Source organism: Egretta garzetta, unplaced genomic scaffold, assembly GCF_000687185.1.
Source record: "Egretta garzetta isolate BGI_Z169 unplaced genomic scaffold, ASM68718v1 scaffold133, whole genome shotgun sequence".
Taxonomy (NCBI): Eukaryota; Metazoa; Chordata; class Aves; order Pelecaniformes; family Ardeidae; genus Egretta; species Egretta garzetta.
In genome coordinates this window covers 3,941,017-3,962,741 of record NW_009259111.1, presented here as the reverse complement: position 1 = coordinate 3,962,741, position 21,725 = coordinate 3,941,017, and the positions used below count along the sequence as shown (strand labels likewise).

At 37.0% G+C, this 21,725-nt stretch overlaps 1 protein-coding gene across 1 annotated transcript in view; it reads right to left on the bottom strand.

The window, feature by feature from the left end:
• The window catches only part of OTOG (otogelin), a 90,831-nt gene that overhangs the window by 20,118 nt on the left and 48,988 nt on the right, over window positions 1-21,725 (bottom strand). Inside the window, exons 27-35 of the mRNA XM_035890985.1 lie at window positions 20,184-20,462; window positions 12,508-12,625; window positions 11,723-11,802; window positions 7,141-10,961; window positions 6,326-6,494; window positions 5,269-5,351; window positions 3,876-3,965; window positions 3,310-3,493; window positions 256-476 (exon numbers count right to left, since the gene is read on the bottom strand). Of these exons, the coding sequence (XP_035746878.1) occupies window positions 256-476; window positions 3,310-3,493; window positions 3,876-3,965; window positions 5,269-5,351; window positions 6,326-6,494; window positions 7,141-10,961; window positions 11,723-11,802; window positions 12,508-12,625; window positions 20,184-20,462 (5,045 nt within the window). The remainder of the gene's footprint in view (window positions 1-255; window positions 477-3,309; window positions 3,494-3,875; window positions 3,966-5,268; window positions 5,352-6,325; window positions 6,495-7,140; window positions 10,962-11,722; window positions 11,803-12,507; window positions 12,626-20,183; window positions 20,463-21,725) is intronic.

The window sequence follows — 21,725 nt, the reverse complement described above, 5'->3', positions numbered from 1 at the left end:
AGATCGTATTGTCAAAACTAACAGAAATATATTATGAAATCTGAAAGTATTACTTGCTTATTTGCAACTCTCCTATCAAGCTGACACAATCTTCAATTATTTTTACCTTGCAACTGTAGATACAAAATAGTATCTATCTCATTCCACAGATGTGGTTACATGTAGTTTCACATTAATGAAATTATCAAGTATACAAAATTGTAATCAGAACTAACATCTCTCTCAAAATGTAAGCTTCCAAAATAGTTAACATACGTAAGGATGACAGCTGCTGAAGGTCTGGTTCAACACCAGTCTTAAGCATTCTGAGCAGTCCATGACTGAGCAATTAGTTTCCTGATGCCTGTCTTCTCCAACATACTTTAACGTGTCTGGCACTTGCCAGCTGTCTATAAAAGTCGATGGAGAGTCACTTTTGCTTAGAACTGTCCTGTTGGGTAGCATCAGGTCATTTTCCAAGCTTCTGTCACAAAAACCTGTGCATTACCAGAAGAAAAAAGCAGGTTAACACCGCACAGTTCATTCTGAAGTATAAGTGGCATATTCAACCAAGTAAATAGCTTTTAAAAAACTTACACAACATGACAGTATCACAACCCACAACAGATGTGGAAAGTCTGGTAGGATCAAACCACACAGAATTCAGACAAAATAAGCAAAGCAAACGTAAAGATGTATCTATGAATTAAGACGGGTGAAAGGACATCTATTGCATATCAAACAGCTGTTCGGAGAGCCCAGCTATGGCACACAAGCATCACCCCTCAGTTGCACAAGCAGTAAACAAAAACGTATTTTAAAAGAGGTTACAAAGCACCTCCGCATATAGTGACAAATGAAAACTGTAAATGATATCAGAAAAGGGAATGCCAAGATGCTTATCTGATACTGTACTTCAGAAATACTGTACTATTCTACTTATGCTTCTGAGCAGTCTTACACATCTATTGGCTTAAGAGCTACCACAAAAGCGCAGCTTTTGGCACTTCCAGGTATACTTTTATTACTCCTCAGCAGGAAAAAAGCAAACCTGACTGTATTCACTTCTCAGAAGGCAGCATCACACCTTGTTTCTGTTTGAACTAAGGTAGTTGGCAATTTTGAAACACTTTGGAGCGAAGGAAGTACTGTAACACATGGAGAGTGACTTTGGTCAGCACAGAACACCCAAGTTTTACAGCAGTCTCCTCGGGAAGGTCCTTTACGAGCCAGCAGGTACAAAAAGGCAGAATGAGGGATCAGTCCCCCCATTCTTTCTTCCTAATCACAGTTTCTGAGACTTTAGTATCAGACTTCTAGAATGTTTTCCTCTGATGCCTCCACAAGCTTGCATGGCAATTCTAAGTCTTATCTGTTCAAAAACTACTCGTGGATTTAACCTTTTCTAGAGAACTGATCTGTTTTACCATTTTTCACCAATTCTTGACGACATGAGCAAGCCATTGCCAATCAGTCATACAGCAACAGGCATTCAGAGAGTAAAACAGCTTTTGAAACTGTAACCATTATTTGACCAAAAAAGTTTCTGGTTGAACTTTTTGTGGTTGTGAGTCTATGCAACACAAATAGGAAGTACTTGATGGTTCTGCAAGACTTCAAAGGATTGCTGTCATGTCTGGGATATCTTTTTCCACCCCTTCTCTTACACATTGACAAGGAGACTTAACACAGCAAAACTAAGGCTTCGCATTTGGCTTGGCAGAATCTGGTTGCAGCTAAAACTGACATGCTTCTACTCTCTTTCACCAGTTTTGCTATAGAGACGTCCATGTTCCCTTCCTACATCCCTCATCTCCCACACCAGCTCTTCACCAGCTGCCACATTTGCCCGATCCTTCCACTGTAAAAGACACCATTGCCTCTGACACAGATCCTTCCAAAGGATGCTTGCTGCTCCAAAACTGTAATGGTGCCTTCAGTTTTATCATTTCCATGAAACTGAGAAATAATGATCTACCAATACTTCAGTTCAGCCAAAAGACATCTGAGAAAGCTCAAATACAAGAAGCAGACTAACACAGAAAGCACAGGAGATCAGAGTAGACTAATTCATCCTGAAAAGATGTAGTACAACCAGTTCATTTAAAGCAGGCTCTGGTAAGTCACACCAGACAGCACTGTGCAGGGCAGATCTATGCGGAGAATCCCAATCAGAGATGAATACCAGAAAAATACAGCATATTCTCTGAAGAAGTTGTACTTGGAACACCATCCACAGAAATGTGTTGTCATCTAGATAAAGCACCTTGTAAACCAGGAATGTAATGTTCCCAATTCTCCCTATCACAGTAATCAAACAGGTAAAGGCAAAAGAGACTTCCATGACAACTCGAATCAGGCTTACTAAAAAAATAGTCTTTACTTTCTTGTTTCTGTTTGATCTAATTACAATAACGATTAGCCAAACAGAGCAAGAATTATGTTGAAAATGAGTTGGTGCAAATTACACATAATAATCCAATTTCAAAATGGCAGTAAATTCAAACTCTCTTCCTTTGCGAGAAGCACATTACTGTCTGCAGGACTTGGAACCGGACTGAGCTATCACTGGTATTTGATACTGAGCTACAGGCATTTGCCCTTTCTGAAACTGGAAAGATATCCACTGTAATTATATGAACTCTGTAATCCTGGTTTCCAGTTCCAATTTACAGCAGATAAATTTACAGATTCAGGTGTCACAGTAGGGATTTACATCAACAAATACATACTTGCAAAAGCTATAGCACTAAGCGCTTTTTCAAGGCTATTTTTCAGAAAGAAAGAAACTATGTGAAACTATTGAGCAGACCTAACAGAGTGCAACACTGTGGTTATTTAACCCATTATGATTAAGAAATTCCCTCCGAACTATTTCCTCCAGCAGATAAACTAAGATTAGTTCTCTGAAGTTAACATTTCCTGTGAATTCTGACCTTTAGAAACTGAAAATAGCACATATCGCTTCCTATCAGATGGATATCAAACACTAAATCTGTAAATGACCTTATTTGACATTATGGATTTATGCCTGACTGACTTACTTGGGTTTGGTTACAGCAATCATGGCTATGATTCAATCAGGTTTCAGACAAAAGCAACACTATGGGTGGGTAAAAGTGATTACATGAATAGGTATCAAACATCATTTCAACAATTTACAAATTAAATTAATAATAATTTAATTTTAATAGTATCTTAAACTTTGCAATGATCTGCAATAACTCTTTTGGGCCAGATCCTGCAAAAGATTATTTATATAATTAGGAAAACATGTTTCACTAGAAAAGCATCTGAATGCCTTTATTTCTTGCACTACTCTATACTTACCACATAGTCCCAAAGCTCTTGGTTCTCTGGTACTATTAAACTCAATTATCATCACACCTGTGTGGTGAAACCACTGAATTCTGATTTTTGTTGGGGTCTCAACTGCATACTTGTAGCCCGAATCCTCGACTTTGTACCCATATTTTCTAACAGTAGGCCAAGCAAATCTTGAATTTACTGTTATCTAAAATACACACAGAAAAGAGGTTAAATGTCAGGCACCAATTGCTGTAGGTAGAAGAACTAAGGCCAGATTCTTGACAGCTTAGGAATCTAACTCATAACTAATTTCAAAAGAAGTCAGGCTCACCTCCACAAAGATAATTCAGGTACTAAAGAGACTAACAGTTTATGTGCCTTGCTCTGTGACTTACCTTATTAACTGTCCTTGTATCACATTCTGACTCTTTGCATTTACAAGCAATTTACTAAATTACAAAGTTAGAACAATGATTTATATTACTTATCGTGTCCTACTCTAATATTGAGTATCCACATGAGGAGGCAATTGATTTGAGTAGATGCTATCTAAAAGGCAAAGAAAAACAAACCTTCAAAATACTTACTTTTCTACTTAAACGATTGATAATAATTTGGTTTGATACATAGGTTAAATTCAACATTGCCAAGCACAAAGAAGTTGAATTTGAATTACTCTGTGGAGAAAGCAAAAATACATCAACCATAGTCATGCATAGCTGATTAGTGGTTTTAAGTACTAGGACATTAAGGATTTTGGCGGGAACAGGGCAGGGGGAGGACAGGATGCGTATATTTTAAGAAAGGAAAGCTGCTGCTGATTGTAGTTTCAAGTCTGGACTACAAAGTTCATATAGATAGTATTCTTGCAAAAATAAACAAACAAAATATTATGATCTCGTTGTGTTCAGCAACTGTGTTATATCACCCAATATTGAAGTTACAACATAAATAAAGGTTTTCAGGAAAAAAAAAAAATACAGCGGACTAGCTGTTTGGACACCGAAAAATATGAACTACATATCTGAAGGTAAGCAAGAATGAGACTGGGAATGATGAATCTATATGATACATGAACACTATAGAAATAATGGATCAGAAGTACATACATACTTCCCAAGCAACAAGGTGCTGAATGTAACAGAAAAAACTGAAAACAACAGAAAAACAAATCTGAAAGTCATAAACAGATCCCCATTTTCAGATCAATTATATTAAGCTTCTAGAATTAACTTCCATAAGGTACTACTTGGGACCAAGCTTTGTGCTGGACACTTATATGGACATCAAAATTACCTAGATTTCATAGAAGAGGCTGGAGTTGAAAGAGTTTTGTAAAGGCTCATGCGAAATTAACTCTTCATAACATAAAGCCAATCTACACTGCTCATTAGGCAGGATACCCATTGGGGTTTCGCTCTTCCCTCTCTGAAACAAGTAGTATTTCCTCCTGTCAGAGACTTGGAATGCACAGGGTGGTCTAATTTACTCTGACAATCCTACAGTCTTTTATAGCTCTGAAGATTCCAGTGCAAATTTCTCCACATTAACATAGATAAAACTGTGCACTGAAATACACTGGTGATACACTGGTACACCATGGTGGTACTTACTATGTGATGGCATTCACAGAAGTGACTAATAAATGTATATCCACTTTATCTCTCACCACCTTGTTTTTTACATATATAATAACACGGACCTACCTTTCACCTTCTGGCTGTTTCAGAAGGAGCTACGCATCTAGAGTCAGGTGATAAAGAGCTATACAATTCATAAGTGTTGTAAGGTGCAAGTGCAATTCATAGATATTGCACAGAAGTGAATAATTAACCACAACTAGGCAGTATTACTATGCCCTTTCTTTTAAGATACATCTTATTAGGAGTACTGAACACCATTTGTTAGCTGATAAATGTTAGTTACCATTCTACAGTCAAGGACATGGATGGTTATGGTTTCATCTCGAGTTTGACTAACAACATAGGATGCTTCTTTGAATAAAGCCAAATGATTTCCATCATAGGTTACAATGCTCAGATCAGAGAAAATTGTGCAACGACCTAAGAAAAATAAAAATAAATTAAATGTTTTTTCTAACTTATTTGGAACTTTTGTAAATATTACAAAATATGAAGATACACCAATAAATTTTAGAAGATTAAGTAGCTTACTAGAGTTTCATATATGGACCACATAATTTCAGCTATATTTGATGCTGCTTTTCCTCTGTAAACGGACAGCAGAATCAAATGCTGAATATTTCAGTGGGACAACCTACAGGCCCCTGCAATCAGTTTTCTTACAGTTCTTGCCAGCAAAGTTTTCTAATTTTTACAAACCCAAAACAAGAAAAAAAACATGAATGACAGTGGATCATGCCAGATCTTTAGTTCCCATCTAGTCTTGTTCCTAAGGCAGGAGATCATGTGGAAAGTTTCCTTCTTCCCAGTCTTATTGCTAAAACTTTTGTGTTTCAAATACTCCTAGTTATTTCAAACTCCAGAGCTTAAGCAGAAATTTGCATTGCTTATCTGTACATCCTGTCTTTGCTATTACGGACTAAATAAATTTTTTTTTAAGGTTTGGATACTTCCTGCCCATTTCTAGGTAACTGATGGGTGTGACTACAGAAAAGCTATGCTTCCAGAGTCCCCAGACTGTTAACACAGCTAATTAAGAGAGTCTGGGGAATCTTCGTATCCAGAAGTAGATATAAGATGAACCAAAAACCCCACTGACTATATTGACTTGGTATCCTCTGATTAGACAGAAGACAAGATGAGTCTAAATCAGACCTAGACATGTCCACTGCAGATACCTAAAGAGGAATATCCTACATTAAAGGATATTTTTGATTTAATTTCCCTGTATGTAGAACTAGAATTATAAATTGCATTAGACAGTAAGTAACCCGTACAATATGCATCTTCTATTTCTATACCATGGTATAGAAATGTCTATTCTTAGCCTTCTTACACATGCATTAAATTGTTACCTAAATTCACTTCAGAAGTACTCCATAATTAAAACTTACATGCACATTCCCACTTTGGGCAGCATTTGTCACCATTCATTTGAGTAGCAAATCCTAAAACTCCACAGCTGGGTTGAGTTGCATTGTATGGGCAGTTCTGCGACTTATTAACTTGGATCAGTCGTCCATCCAAGCAAATGTGTTTTATGCACTCATTCTCTGTGATTGGCTAAGGCATATTTAATAAAAGACACGGGTTACCATTCTTACCAAGCTAGTATCACAATATTACAGAGTATTTGCTCAAAATGGGGGCTCACACTCACATTCTTCAGGTACAGAATACTTATGAATCCCTGTGTTGCTGATGGAAGCTACAAGTGAAGAGCACCCTTGAAAACCTGACCATTCTGAGGACAGTTTAAAGCTGCTGTCCTGTTGTAAAGTGGAGAACAGCACTATTGAGTTTTTAAATTTACATTAAAAGAAATTGAGAAGGAAAAGCATGGAAGGGCACAGGTAGGAATAATAACAGGGCTCTCGGGAAAGACGTACTTAAAGGAGGGCAATGTGACAAAAACCTGCCATTGAACAATATGAAACACCATATTTTGCCAAAAACCCATTCTTGTAAGTCACACTCAGAAAACTGAGGCCCAAAATGTACAGTATATTATAGCACTTATGGAAACCACTATGCACAACGAAATCATCCAAAATTGCAGATATAATTGAGAAAACAATAGGGCTCCCTGTTTGATACCGGTATTTTAAATCCTAGAGATCACAGTATGGCTCACAATTTGTTTTATCAGCGTGTAAAAGTAACCAAGACATATTCAAAACCAAAGAGATAAATATTTATAGTTACTCACTGTACAAGTTTGAAGAGTTGCTGTTTCTCTAGCCAGCATAAAAGCTGATGCTGTGACTCCTGACATGGCTTCAGCTGTTGCCAGTCCATCAGAAGTTGTTGTAGTCAAGCCATAAAGTGGTTCAGTAGATAAATAGGCAAACGAGGAAACTGATGGAGCTGTTGTGTCACTTGGATGGTCAGCTATCATTAGCAGCGAACTTGTAGAAGGTGTTTGCACCTCAGATGATATTTCAAGTTTTGAAGTTTGAGTAGTACTGACTGATAACGCAGCTATAGAAGAAAAAGGTTTTGGTTCAGAGGATGAAGGTATAGTAGACAGTGCTGATACACCTACATCAGAAGGAACTGCAGTTCTGTTTGTGAAATATGGAGAATAAGACGTCTGAGGTGTTTCTGGGGTAATGGTAGCATGCTGAGTATGGATGGCTTGGACTTCTGTTGTTAATTCTAGCTCTTCAGATTTTACTGTATCAAGGGGCAGGGCTCCTTTTGCTTCTGAAGTAAAAGAAGAATAGGTGGGCTTCACGGAGCTTGTGATGAATTCTGTTACTGCTTCTGCTTTGTCTGAAGTTGCTGATACAATACTAATGTTTTGCTCAGTACTGCTTATCATTGAAGAGGCTGAAGCTGCAGCAGATGAATGGGCCATAGCTGACAACATTGTACTTGCTAGAAATGTGGAACTGTAGGCAGTGGTTGAAAGTGTGACTTGCTTAGGCAATACCACAGTTTTCTCCGTACCACTTTTGCCAGTTGATGTGGATGGCCCACTCCCCATCACAATAGGACTTTCTGTTGTTTCTGGTAACAAAACCAATGAAGAGGTTGACTTAGATTCTGGTGGAGTTGTAGTTGTTTCAAGTGTTTTACTTGAATCAAGTGATTCAGTAAATGAGGCCTGCCATGTGAATTTTAGATCAGTACCTGCCTTTAGTGTGGAAAATGAAGGAAATGTTTCTTTTTTAATTGTTGCTAAAGAAGAGGAAGCTGCAAGTACTTCTGGTGAGGAAGGAAGAATTCTGGTGCCAAAAATCAAGTCACCTGTTGTTCTAACTGGGACTGTAGACTGCAAAACAGAAGTAGCTCCTGATACATATGGCTGCGTGACTGAATCAGTTAAATGCAACTCTTTTTCACCTGGTAAAATAACTTGTGTAGAACCTGCTGAGGTAGGCAATATACTTGAATGAATGCCTTCAGGTAGTGAGGTGATTAACAAGTACGAGGAAGTTAATTCCCCTGTAGCCTCATGTTGTGGCTGAGCAGTGGATTTTGCTATAGTTTCTGCAGGATACTGGTAAATTGGGGTACTTCTCTGGCTTGTCAATGAAGGTTCAGAAGTCTGATGACCAAGTTCCATAGCCACCTGAGTAGAAAAATGTGGTATAGCCATGGTCTTTGCAGTCTGTATTGAAAGTTTATCTCCTGAAGATGTCTGCCAAGAGGAGGGGCCTACTGAAGATGGAGGAAAGGATGGCTGAGCTGTAGCTGCTGTAAGTTTTACTGTATCTATTATACTTTGGGATGTAGATTTCAATGCTGTAGAAACTGTTTTAGTTCCTGGATATTTTGGTGTGGTTGTTACTTCTGGTATCACTTGTGTTAAAGAAGGTGAAGAAACTGATTTATCTGGTAGATACTGAGAGGTGGAGAAAGTGTAAGACGACTTTGTCACTGGAAGCACAAATGAAGAGGATAGAGTTGATTGTTCTTTGGCTGTCATTACTTTTTCGGTTGTTATGAGCTGACTGCTGAATTCAGAGGATGGGGAGAATGTGGCATTAGTGATATTTAAAATGTCTTTGCCTGGCAATTTGTCGTGAGATACTGTTGTTATTGGACTTGACTGTTCTGTCATAGTGGGTAACAGAGAGAAAGTCAGGACTGGAGAGGTCTTTTCTGTTGGTAACTCAGATTTTGCTGTAGTTTTTCTTGGATATAAAGAGATTGTTTCATGGGATGTATGCACAGGACTGAGAGCTGTCAGTGATGCTTCTTTTCCATATGAGGGTAGCGAAGGAAGAGAGATGTTTGAAGAGATTAGAGAACTTGATGGTGAAGAAGGGAAAGCAGATGCCTTTCTAGTAGAGATGCTAGTAATTCTTTCCACTTGTGATTTATCAGGCTGTGTTGTCAACAATGTGGTTTCAGTTGCACTAAGGAGAGTAAGCGGAGATCCAGTGACTGATGTTCTTTGAGTTGACACTCTTTCTGTAGCTATGAAAGGAACTGTGGTGGTTTCTTTTGATGAGATTGAGGTTTTAATTGCTGACGTGGTAACACTACCTGAATATGCTGAAGTGCTTGTCTTCACCGTACTTGAAACCAGAGTTGACTTGTATTTGGTAGAAGTTTTTCCAGAAAACAAAGTTGACTTGGCTTCTAATTCAAATGGGGATGTTATTTTGGACGTTACCTCAGCAGACAAAGGTGTCACACTGATAGTCTCAGCCACAATGGGATATTTAGTGTATAATATAGTCAGGAACTCTGTTGTGTTTAGAACTATGTATGAGGGATATCCTGTAGTTGAAACAGTTTTGAATGTTTTTTTCAATTCACCTGAAGCTGGAGAAGAAGAAGTAGGAGCAGACACTGAAGGTCTTTTTGTAGAATGAGTGAAGGATTTTTCAGTTGTAGAACTAGGATGTAGTGAATGTCGAGGGAAATAGAAACTTGACATATGCTCCACTTGAGATGTTGTTTTGGGAGTTTCCTTTTTATGAGTTGTAAATGGTAACAAAGTTGTTTCTGATAATCTCTTTTGAGTTTGCAGAGTTGTCATCTTTGGACCTAGAGCTGTAGTGAAAGGTACCTCTGCAGTACCAGTTAGGTGTTGAACCATTTCAATAGGAGGTTTTGTAATTGCTTTTCCTAATGAAATAGGTGGTGTGGATGTTGGTGAAAATGTAGTCTTCATGCTCTGTTCAGTTAAAACAATGGCTGGCTTTGCTGTTGCTGAAGACATGGGTTTTAACAAAGTAGTGATCACAGGAGAAAGTGATGTTACTGTAACATTAGGTTCTGTGCTAGAAGACTGTCCTAGGCTTATTTCTGTGCCTTCTGAAGCCCCTGTTAGAGTTACTGGTGGTGTATACAAAGGTGGTGGTGTGGAAAACTGGGGCGAATACACAGTAGTTTTTTCTGTTATTGATTCAAATGAAATGGGTGTAAATGTTGTAAGTCTTTCTGGTTTCACTTGTGCTTCTTTTGCAGGAAGTGTTCTTGTGGCTACTTCTGGTACTTCCTTTATTTTAGTTTTGACTGGCATTTCTGTTATTCTAAGTGTAAGTGGTACCCCAGTAAAAATCAAAGTAGAAATTGGTTTGCTTTCTGATTCTGTGCTTGTAGTCACTGCATGTGTAGCTGTTACTGCCTGAGGCTCTGTAGCCCTCAATACTGTAGTGGAACCACTACTGATTGGTTGTATCTTTGTGGAAGTTTCTGAACTGACAGTAGATGGAAGCAACGGAGAAATATCAACAGAAGACAAGCTTACTTTAGATTTTGTTGTCCTGGACATTGCTGTAGTGCTTTTCCCAGATGTCATTTCTGTTGACTGTGAAGAAATATTTGATGATGAAGTTACGATTTGAAGTGTTGTATTAGAAGTAATAGGTGAAAATTCAGTTTTTCTTGGAGTTGCAGTGAGTTGCAATTTTGAACCAAGTGTTGTTTCCATGTCTTTTGCTTCAGGTACGGGAAATGAAGTTGCCACTTCACTAATCGCTGCCAAACTTGTACTTGATGCTAAGTGTGAAACTGCTGGTGTTCGAATGCTGGGTGACAAAGGTGGACTATCATCTGCAGGTTCAATACCTGAAATCAGACACAAGTGAACAGTAGTCTGAAATTTATGAATAATTACAGTCATGAAGCTAGCAGAGCTTGAAGGAAGTTATGTTAACTTATAGCACTGATCTCTTCAATTGCCTTTAAACTTCTAAAATTCATAGACAAATTAAAAAATAAATTTATTAAATTGCTCTTCCCACTTATGACTCTCTACAACTACCTGAAAGGAGGTTGTAGTGAGGTGGGTGTTGATCTCTTCTCCCAAGTAACAAGCAATAGGACAAGAGAAAATGGCCTCAAGTTTTGTCAGGGGAGGTTTCAAGTGGATATTAAGAAAAATTTGCTTACTGAAATAGTGGTCAAGCATTGGAACAGGCCGCCCAGAGAGGCAGTGGAGTCACCATCCCTGGAGGTGTTCAAAAAATGTGTAGACATAGCACTTCGGGACATGGTTTACTAGGCAAGGTAGTGTTGGGTTGATGGTTGGACTTGATCTTTGAGGTCTTTTCCAACCTGAATGATTCTATGATTCTAAATAATTTGCTCCACAGCTAATGTTACTGAAATATTTTATGAAGAAAGAACATCTTTCTTAGTTTAAAGTCTGTCTCAGATTTTTGAGTGAAATTATTATAGCTAAAATGTATGTTTAGTGAGCTCAAGGTTCATATAACTAAGGTCATAGTCACACAAATTTAAGCACCGATATTTGAAAATTTGACTAAAGACCTAAGAAATTAATAAGCTAAGTATCATACATAATATATATAATTGTTTTAACATACAGTCTTCAAAATACACGCATCTTTGAGTAATTTCATCCAGCAACATATTGAGAGGACAGGCAGGGATGCATCCTTCCACTCTAAAAGAAAAACAGTTAATACTAAACTAGCTGAACAGTATCTTGTGGATCAAGCACTTAAGTTTTAGCAAAACAGAATTTATAAACAAAGTATTTTTAAGTAAACAGTCTTGTTCTATCTAAATCTCGTCACCTCAGTGTAGTCCTTCAAAATGTCATTGGCATGGCTTCCATTTTCACTGAGATCTAAGCTAAAGCATGAACTCTGTGATACTCAGCCTTTGAAACGAACAGTTGCAGGTTCAATACTGAATGCTGTTGCTTAAGAAATGCCAAACATTTTTACACACCAAAATCCAAATGTCAGGTTTTTATGCAGACAGCACAAATTCCAATTGGAAGGAAAAGGCAAGAACAGATATGGCTGTTGCAATGCCATAATAAAGAAGTAGCAGCACAACTATTTGAAACAAACTTGTAATCACCTCTCTTTATGAATACTCTACAATGCCCCCCCCCAGCTTGAAAGTTACAAATATACTAGATAAGTATTGTCAGATTCTGGAATGACTAACAACTGAAATGTCTCTTTCATGTAGCTGCCACAGCAGGTTTTATTCCATTTCTTTTCTCCTTTGCTTACCTCCTTATACAAGAACACAGTCCTGCTATACTGAGCCTACATCTGGTCCCTCATATTCCTATTATGCTGCATAAGTATATTACCCAAATTACATACTTTTCCATAAAAATACAGATACTTACTTTGGCACTGCCTGACAGTTTTTTCCCAAGGGGTCCCTGCATGTCTTGAAACAAGGGCTTGTACAGGCATCATAATGCCATTCACATGTAGAACGGGATAGAAATTTAAATTTGACATCTGAAAAGCAAGAAAGATCTGTTATGCTCGTATATTTGTAGAAATGCACACAGATACGTATCAGTAAGAGGCATGCTTTAAGTTCACTGCAGCTCTAAATCTCTTAGTTTCTACCTGCATTCTCTACAAATAAAATTGATGATATTTTTTTAACTGCTAAGGTCTTTAAAACGTAAAGAACAGTTTACGTTTTATGCAGAGTATATTAAAGAGTGCTGGCTCTGCAGCCTGTTTTACTCTTTGTAGTATAAAACATGACATTGAACTAGCCACATTTACTGCATATTACAGTCACTTGAAAATAAAGCCAGGCAAGTTAGAGCTGTTGTTTTTACGTCTTAAAAACTATAAACCAACAAAACTATATGTTTGGTTATTCAATGCAAAATTAAGATTATGTTGATTCAAGTACAATTATTGCTATTAAAATAAAAAGCACCAATTGGATACACTGATACTCTTTGTAACATAATCGTATCGTAACAGTTGTTTACTTTGTGTGTAAAATTTGCTGATATAGCACAAAGGTGTACGTAACTTGTATGATGCAATTGTATTTTAAAAGCCAAAACAAACACCATTCCAAATAAAGTAGTCAAAACTTATGCCAATTTAGGCTCCTTAAAGCAATATAACTTAACAGCTGATCTTCCCAAAAGTAGTATAAGATAGCCACCCCAAGACAAATTAATTCAAACCTCAGAACATGTTGAATATGAAATTCTTACTCCTCCTACAATGAAGAAAGCAACTCAGGCTAAATGAGATGTAGCCTTGCAAAATTTAACTCAAAATATGGACTTCAGCAGGCAAAGTAGTACTAATAATGAAACACTATGGCAAATTAAAAAAAAAAAGTCGTCTTTTAAAATACAAATAATTCTCTTAAATGAAAGGTAAAAATTCAACTCAGACAAAAGAGTGTGTATGTTGCCATCTAGTGTTATCCTTTTTACATGTCACTCTAAGGACATAATGTCGCTGTTTTTGAAAACATGATTCTTACAACAGTAACAAATGCATTTATAAAGTTACATTCCCATAAAAAGCTAAGTGCAAGTCACTGAATTCTTCTGTGACCCCTTCTAGTGAAACCAACTTAAGTTGCTTAAATCTAATGAAGGAATGGAATTATTTCTATACATTTTGCTGACTGATATATGGTGTTTTGCATGTACTGACAGGTCAGAGTGGTAAGGTTTAAGGACAAAAGAAGATGTATGACAAAAAGAACATATCAGAGACCTGTTGGCACAGGCAATCACCAACAGTGGTAATAACCATCAATAACAGTATATCTGAGTGGAATCTAGGAAATCTCATTTTCAGACAACCCTAGATTAAGCACGGAGACAGATCCATAACTTTTAACTCTAGCCACAAGCTTCACCATTAATCACAGAAGAAGTTTCAAAGACAATAAAGGCACAAGCTTTCCAGAACATATACTGTAACTCAATGAAGAATGTTAGTTTCTCAATTTAGCAGAACAGTGATTGTGAATTAACACTTCCAAGTGCTGGGATTAACATACCATCTCCCATTCTCCAAATAAACTTAGACTTTTATGACATAGATTGTCACGTCTTCCTCAAGCTTTACTACAGATTAAGTTCACAGAGTTTGCTGATGTTGCATGCCTTGGCAGGAAACAGGGTAAATTTCTACATAACATTTGTTGAGTGGTTCATAAACACCGCTTTCAGTCAAGAACAAAGTCATGCTTGTCTGCAAGTTTTGTCTCTACTTCTGAAGAAAGAAGTATGGACAACAGATTAACTCATTAACCTGGCCGTAAAAATTGTTTTCCAGTAAGAGCTGTAGAACCAATGAACATTTAATTTTTCAGTCAAGGGATTTTAGAGAATTGAGTACCAAGCCAAGCTGTATTAGGTTTTTTTTTAGTGTATAAATTACACAAAAGAACAGACCAAATCACCACAGCAAGAGTTGAATAAATCGCATTAATTGGTTTCCAGTACCTCAAAAGTTTTCCGTATGTCTCAGTAAACCCACCAGATATAATGAAATCTGTGCGTTATTATGAATTATCAGAAAATGCTTTTCCAGCATTAGGAGAATGTCAGTTCAGTCATTCATCACATTTAAAGTTTTCACTACTAGCAGCATCAGTTCTGGAATGCCTAAGCAGCACAAGGATCTAGCTGACTGACTGTGCAAGCCACTGTATAAAACCAAAACAAACCCCAAAAAACCCCACACCACACCACCACAGCAAGACGCAGTTCCTGCTTAAAACGTTTAGACTAAATAAGAGATTAGACAGAAAATGACGGGGAGGCGCAGAGCCACGTTCTGAACTAATATGAATTCAAGAATAAGCCAAGAGAACAATAAAGTATCTCTAGACCCAGCTAAAGTAATAGATTATTTTGCCTCTTTTTAGCACATCTGTATATTAACTATAATCCCACTACCCACAATCATTAGAGTATAAGGAAAAGCAGTAACCAAGTGCTTTAAAGCCATTCAAGCACCCCTCTCCCTAAACTGAGGGAAATACTCTCTGTATTGATTTTAGACATTAATTTCCACACCAGACCAACCTCCGCTTTACTGTTACTGCAATGCTGCTATTCCCATGACAGAAACTACTGCAGCTCAGAAACTCTGGATTTCACCAGTGTCATGGCATGAACGCTTTATGCTAGCCAGGATGCTAATCAGCCACCTCCACCACATGCTTCCCATTTTTTAAATATTTAAATTCCCCCTCCAGCAACCAGTAATAGGAGCTTACTGTACTCTGTGCAACAGTACAGTTTCCTCACAACAAAAGAATGATGCACAGTTTACAGACAATGAGTCAAGCTTCTTATATCAGGCATGTGTTCCTCAAAAGGATTTGTCATGGCATTTGAAAATAACCATGTGCCTCCTGGTGAAGTCTACCAGCATTTGTCTTCTGTTCAGTGACACAGCAAATCCTTCACAAAATGGTAAATTATGCCCTGGATGACAGTCGCTCCAGCTGACATGCCAACTGAACCCACAGTTCTTTTACCTAACAGGAGCTGAGTGCATCAACATGTTACAGTACTGCAGAAAGCTTTCATATGAATGCGGGTATACATGTGGCCAAAGACAATATATTAAAAGACATTCTCCAGCTCCATTGTTTTCTGACTTGCTTGAACATCAGAGAAGCATTTTGTTCCCGGTAACTTATGTTTTTCATTCTTCATGACTTTCAAAAATAATTCTGCAGTAATGAGAACAGTTGCTACCATTTAATGAAGAATTTTCATTTTTTATCACTGAGACTGTGGTGTTCTGTTGAGTCACAACAACCTTTCTTAGTAACTTGGCCACTTTTCTGTGTTGACAATTCCTACTGTCACAAGTCCATCCTGCCTTTTTTTTGTTCCTGTGCTGACTTCTACGTCATAGGGAAAAAACTTGCCATTCTCAGAATATGCATATTATTAATAATTTCATGCTATGCTCAAAAAATGCCTATTTACTTAAAAAAAAACCCTAAAATTTTAAATTTTCTAATGTTAATAAAAGGTTGTATTTAAAACAAAAGTTTTAAGAATAATGAAAAAAAATATTTGGATTTTCACTCTCACCTGACACTTTTTTTGTTTTGCTACTGTTTCCAAAGATTTTTTTTAAATCTAGTAGGAACAAAATTTGCTTTAGAATCAGTTCTATTTATAATGGCAGCAAAACTCTGCTTAGTAACGTAGATTGCCTATCTCCTCAGTTACCAGTTTAGAAACATGAAATCTTATCTACCCCCCTTAACACACACAACCTACTAACAAACTCTGCCCATGACTTCTAAGTTTCTGCAACGAGAAATATAAGCAAATATCACTGGAAAAATTGAACTTGGTGTCCAGCCAAAACATCGCTCAAAGCGAAGTGTAATTATCTACCTCTTAAATACTTTTGTTCAGTTTACTATTATGATGTTAGGAGAATATAATCATATTAATGCAACTATTCAATCTCCTACTTATTCAGTCACAAATGGGAGGTCAATTGTTTTGTGTTTGTGGTATAAATAGGAACGATGCTATAATTCTACAGTAACCTCAGCCTGATTCCAAGAGCTACCGAGCAGTTGTGGTCAGTGACATACCCAGGATTTGCAGGTACAACAGCAGTTGCTCAGCACTATCCAGTCCCAGGCCCCATGTCATGATCTTTTGGACTGACAAAGTATATGAGCTCGAATTAAACTTAAGAGCAACAGGACATTCTGGAAAATTAATTCTACTGATGGAAATGGGTAAGAGTAAGTTGAAGTTAAAACAGTCAACAATATCATGTATAAATCTGATGTAAGAAGCAAAAACAAGTTTTTCATTAAAATTAATTTCTTTTTCAATTTTGTACTGTTTTTGAATTTGTTTCAGTTAATTACTATACAAATGTTAAAAGCAACCAAATATGCCCTGTATCGAACTTAAACATTGATAAATACCTCTGTGCAGTGCGCATATATTTAGTGTGTCTTGAGATTTTAATTTTAGCTCAAAATTCTCTCTGAGATAGGCCTTATATTTACAGCAAGTTAGCTATTAAAGCACATAACTAACATTAAGAACTTTGCTGCAGAATCTATACAGGGCAAGTCACGTTTTTATAATATATAAAAAAAATTAACTCACTGATCTTAAAAAGGTAAAGCATATTATGATAATTCTATGAAAGGTAAAAGGTAACTAGCTTGAACACATTATTTTTAAAAAGTGTAAGGAAACTGCAGTTATATCCATAAAAAGATCATCAATCCCCTACATCCACTAATTTCCCAACAATTTCAAACGTGAATTTATCGCTCTTACATGACAGCTCTGTGCTTGTCCATCTGGTAAGTCTAAGTGTATTCTTTCTTTTGACTGAATGCATACCAATCCATTGCTGGTAAAAATTCCTGCATAGAATGCAAAATGTATTTTCTTGTGAGTAAGTATACTCTAGATATTCAAATCAACTCAAAACCTCAAATGTTTGTGGGAACAGGACAGCAGACAAATCTAAGTATAATGAAAATAATCCAATTTAAAAGCTGAAGTGACTTCTCATGGAAAATACTTTGCAGTGTAGCCCATCATATCTGTGCAATTTATAGTCAAAGTATTTCAGTGTGACAATATTTATTGCTATGAAACTGGAAAAAGTGACTCGTCAGCTGACTTAAAACAAACGTGTATCTATTGCTGTGGTGATCAGGTCATTTAAAATTCTTCCTTTTGAATGTGCGTCACAGAGCATGAAGAAGTCTCATGAGGAACTTTCTGGCCAAGGGGATTTACTGGGCCTATTATTCTGCTCCCGATATTTATCCTCTGATTCTGCAGGAATAGCTGTTCCCGGTTCAAGAGTTTCTGATCTAACTGTGCACTCTGGAGCTGGTGTAACTTTTCCATTAACTTAAACAAATGCTGCTGTATTTTTAGACCATGTAATTACCCTACATCAGCAGGCTGGCCCTTGTGAAAGTATACTGGAGAAAGATTCGAGCCCTATGTTTCTCTGCTTATAAAACTCTGAAACCCAAGCCTTCGGATGTGGTGATTAATGAAATGCCTCTTGATCATTTGATCTGATCCCACTTGCTGAGGTAAATTGTTTTAGTTTTCCATTGGCATAGATAGGATTTTTTGGTATAATGACTGGAGGCTAAAGACTTCACACTTGAAAAGACATACCACTCTGTGTTAATGGACGACCACTGAGAATTGGAACATGTTTTAACCTTCTTCATTCCTCCCTCAAAGATAAAAGACTAAGGAGATATTTTTGTTATGTCCAAAGAAAGTTCCTCGCTTAAAATGCTGTACGAACATCCTGGTAATAGCATTAGCTCTAGAATTCTGCTGTTCAAAAACCTCAACAGCTCTGTGATTACAAGCATTTGTCAAGAGGCAACAGGCATTTGGCAATGACAAAATCTGTCATTTTTTCTGAAGTTGGAGTGTGCCAGTCAACAGCTGCATTAGGCTGTCAGCATAATGCACCGCAAAACATCGGCAGATTCACAATGCCACCATTAACACTTTAATTCAATGTTTTGATAACAAGAAGCTCCACGAGGCATACAGTTGGCCTCTGCTGTCATAGAAGTCAGTGCCTGCTTCAGATTTGTCTGTGATGACATTCAACATGGTCACTGTAAAATATGGCCAGGCCACGCTTCATTTGTTACAATATTTCATTTTCTTTCTTTGCCTGTAAAACAAATTTTGATTTCAGAGAATGAAGAACTGATTTTAAAAAAACGGTATTGCCAAGAATACCTATTAATATACTTCTGCTACCCCAATAAAAGAATTACTAATGCATTTGAACTTACAGCACAATAAAAAGCTTTAGAACATAAAAATAAACACTTGTAGTCATTTTGGAATTTTATATACCACACAAAGGCCAGTGGTTTCAGCAAGTAGTAGTTGTCACTGAGGTTCATAAATAAAGTCATATGAATGCATTGGATGTATCTGATGTATTAAGACAAGCAGACACTAAAGCAAACTGTGGTTTCATGAATAATCTGCTTTGCTTTGTTTTATATGCCAGTGTAACTTCTTGCATCTTGTTCTTGACCTGTAAGGCCATCTTTATTTCAGCGCATGGTTCCCAAGTGTTGGAAGAATATATGAAAACAGTTATTGTTATTATTTCTTTTCATTATTAGTCTAAAAAAGAAAGCTTGATTTATTAGTGATTTTTTTAATTGTGGTTTTTGTCATCAGTTCTTGTAGAAGCAACTTCTGGATACAGCTCCTATAAAGAGTCCTAAGAATATATCCTACATTTCTGATCCTTACATCTCAGTGGAATGGGAATACTATTATAGGAATGGGAATCTTTCAAGTAGGTAGAAACGCTCTCACAGCACTCTACATTGTGTATTCAAGAGCTGTAGCTATCCAAGAAACAGTAGAAAAACAAGACTTCTATATTCCCAAGAAGAGGCAATGCATCTCTACGTAGATGACACCTGCAACACTAGGGGATAACATCCCAAAAGGCAGAGCCTCTATGAGTGGTTACGTGGATAAAGGGCAAGGTGTTTTTCAGGGGAAACACGAAGTCTAAGAGGTGCAATCTACAGGCAATGTCCTTAGCACTGGATGGCAGCAATCAAAGGGAAAGGAGGAGAAAACATCCATAGACCTTAGCTTTTAGAGATGTATTCAGTTCTTTTCTATTCCCTTTGTAAATCCATTACTCATCAGCATGAATTTTCTACTCCTTAAGAACTTCCTCACCACCTACAAAACAAGTATTGCCCAGAAACCATACACTAGGCAATGTATTTCCAAAACTAGTTGGCAAATATAGCAAAATCGTGTGTTAGGCTATTTAATAGCTTTGGACAAAAAACCCAGAATCTCATCCTCACTACAAGGCTCAGGGAAGAAGACTTTGAGCCCACGTGTCATAGATTAATTGCAGCTCCCAGTGATGCAGGGGAGAAGTAAGCAATCTCACCACCTCTGAAAACATCAATACCATTTAGCCTGTATTTTCACAGGGTGCAAACTGCTGTTCATAAAATACAACTTTACCTACCTACCTACAAGTTTAAAAAGGGTTGACAGTCTGAACTCCTCTGAATGATGGTACTTCAAAAGCTCAACTGAAGAGCCTGAAATGTGGATGAAGTAACCTGGTTTTGCAAATGACTCAAAGGAACTGTATCCTGAAATCCATGTATTCTTGTGAATGACATATGTGGATCTGTTGTGAAACTCTTCGCTTTTTTCCCATTTAGAAAGAACAAGAGTATTATTGGAGGCCAACTGAAGAAAATAGTTTGGTCTCTCAGCTGTTTCAAATGAAATCAAGTTGGAATCTGAAAAAAAAAAAACAACACACAGAACTCATTTACTTGCTGATATAGGCATAATAAACTAAACTCATTCTGATGTAGCAATACTAGTATTAGTAGCATGAGCAATGAAAACTGACTTTGGCCTTATTCATGAAACTAGCCTGAATCTTGTAAGAAAATATACTGTATATGGATTTCAGGAGTGCTAGATTCTGATGGATATTTAGTTTTCTAAATATCCTATAGATTTCAGTAGTAATCATTCAGTAGTAAACATTTTCCCACATTAGGATAAAGGGATATAGCCCTGCAGACAAGCAGAACTTCATTTTGCAGATTTCACTAAGCCATTTATTTAATAAAAATCTAAACTTATCTAGCTAGCTTTACAAGTAACATCTACCATCAGGAATTTGTAGCTTTAGAGCTCAGCCTTTCATTAAAAATAAACTATAAAAAAGCATTTTGCATTCAGCTTACCACATTGTGTCTTAATTTCTAAGTGGTCAGCTCTCCAGTCCCTCCCTTAAGAATGTTAACGGCAACGTCTGTTTTCTGACAAATATACCTATGTGATACCTTACCCTGAAAACATCACTGCTGATTTCAAGCAAGCCTCTGTACAAGCAATTGCAGACTGGCAGATCTTGAGCCTGTTACAGGCATCTGTTGCTCACAGAATTACTTCATTCTATTTTGCTGTAAACTCTGCTATTCTCTTGAAAATAGCTATTACTCTACTATAAAATCAACTAACCCTCCAGGCCTGGGTAGCGTATCTTGAAAAAAAAGAATGCATAGAAAACAAATCATCTCTATTAAACAGACAGGCTATCACATTCTGGTATAACACTTCTGGAAGACCAATTTGTTTCCTGAGCATAAAAACTTCAATTAATCTGAAAAACATACTGGCACTTGTGCATATCTTTTTATTAATTGTCTGTAGCAAGTAGCTATTTGATAAGTAACAATGGACAGCATGATTTATACCTACCATATAGCAAATCAGTACATCAATGCCCAAAACTTTCCATTGTCTACAATTTGTCTGAAACTGATGAAACACATCCATTTTTCTGAGGTACCAAAGAACCAAGAACACAGATATATAAATGAAGACACGGATATGAAAAATATTGTATTGATTGTATAAACTCCATGGCAAAATGATGAAACGCCATTCGCTCAAACTGGACTATAAGGCACAAATTCCATTTGCCAGGTTAAATTCCGAGTGAGAGATCTTTATATTGGAATAGAACAGTAAGACTGACCTTCCCT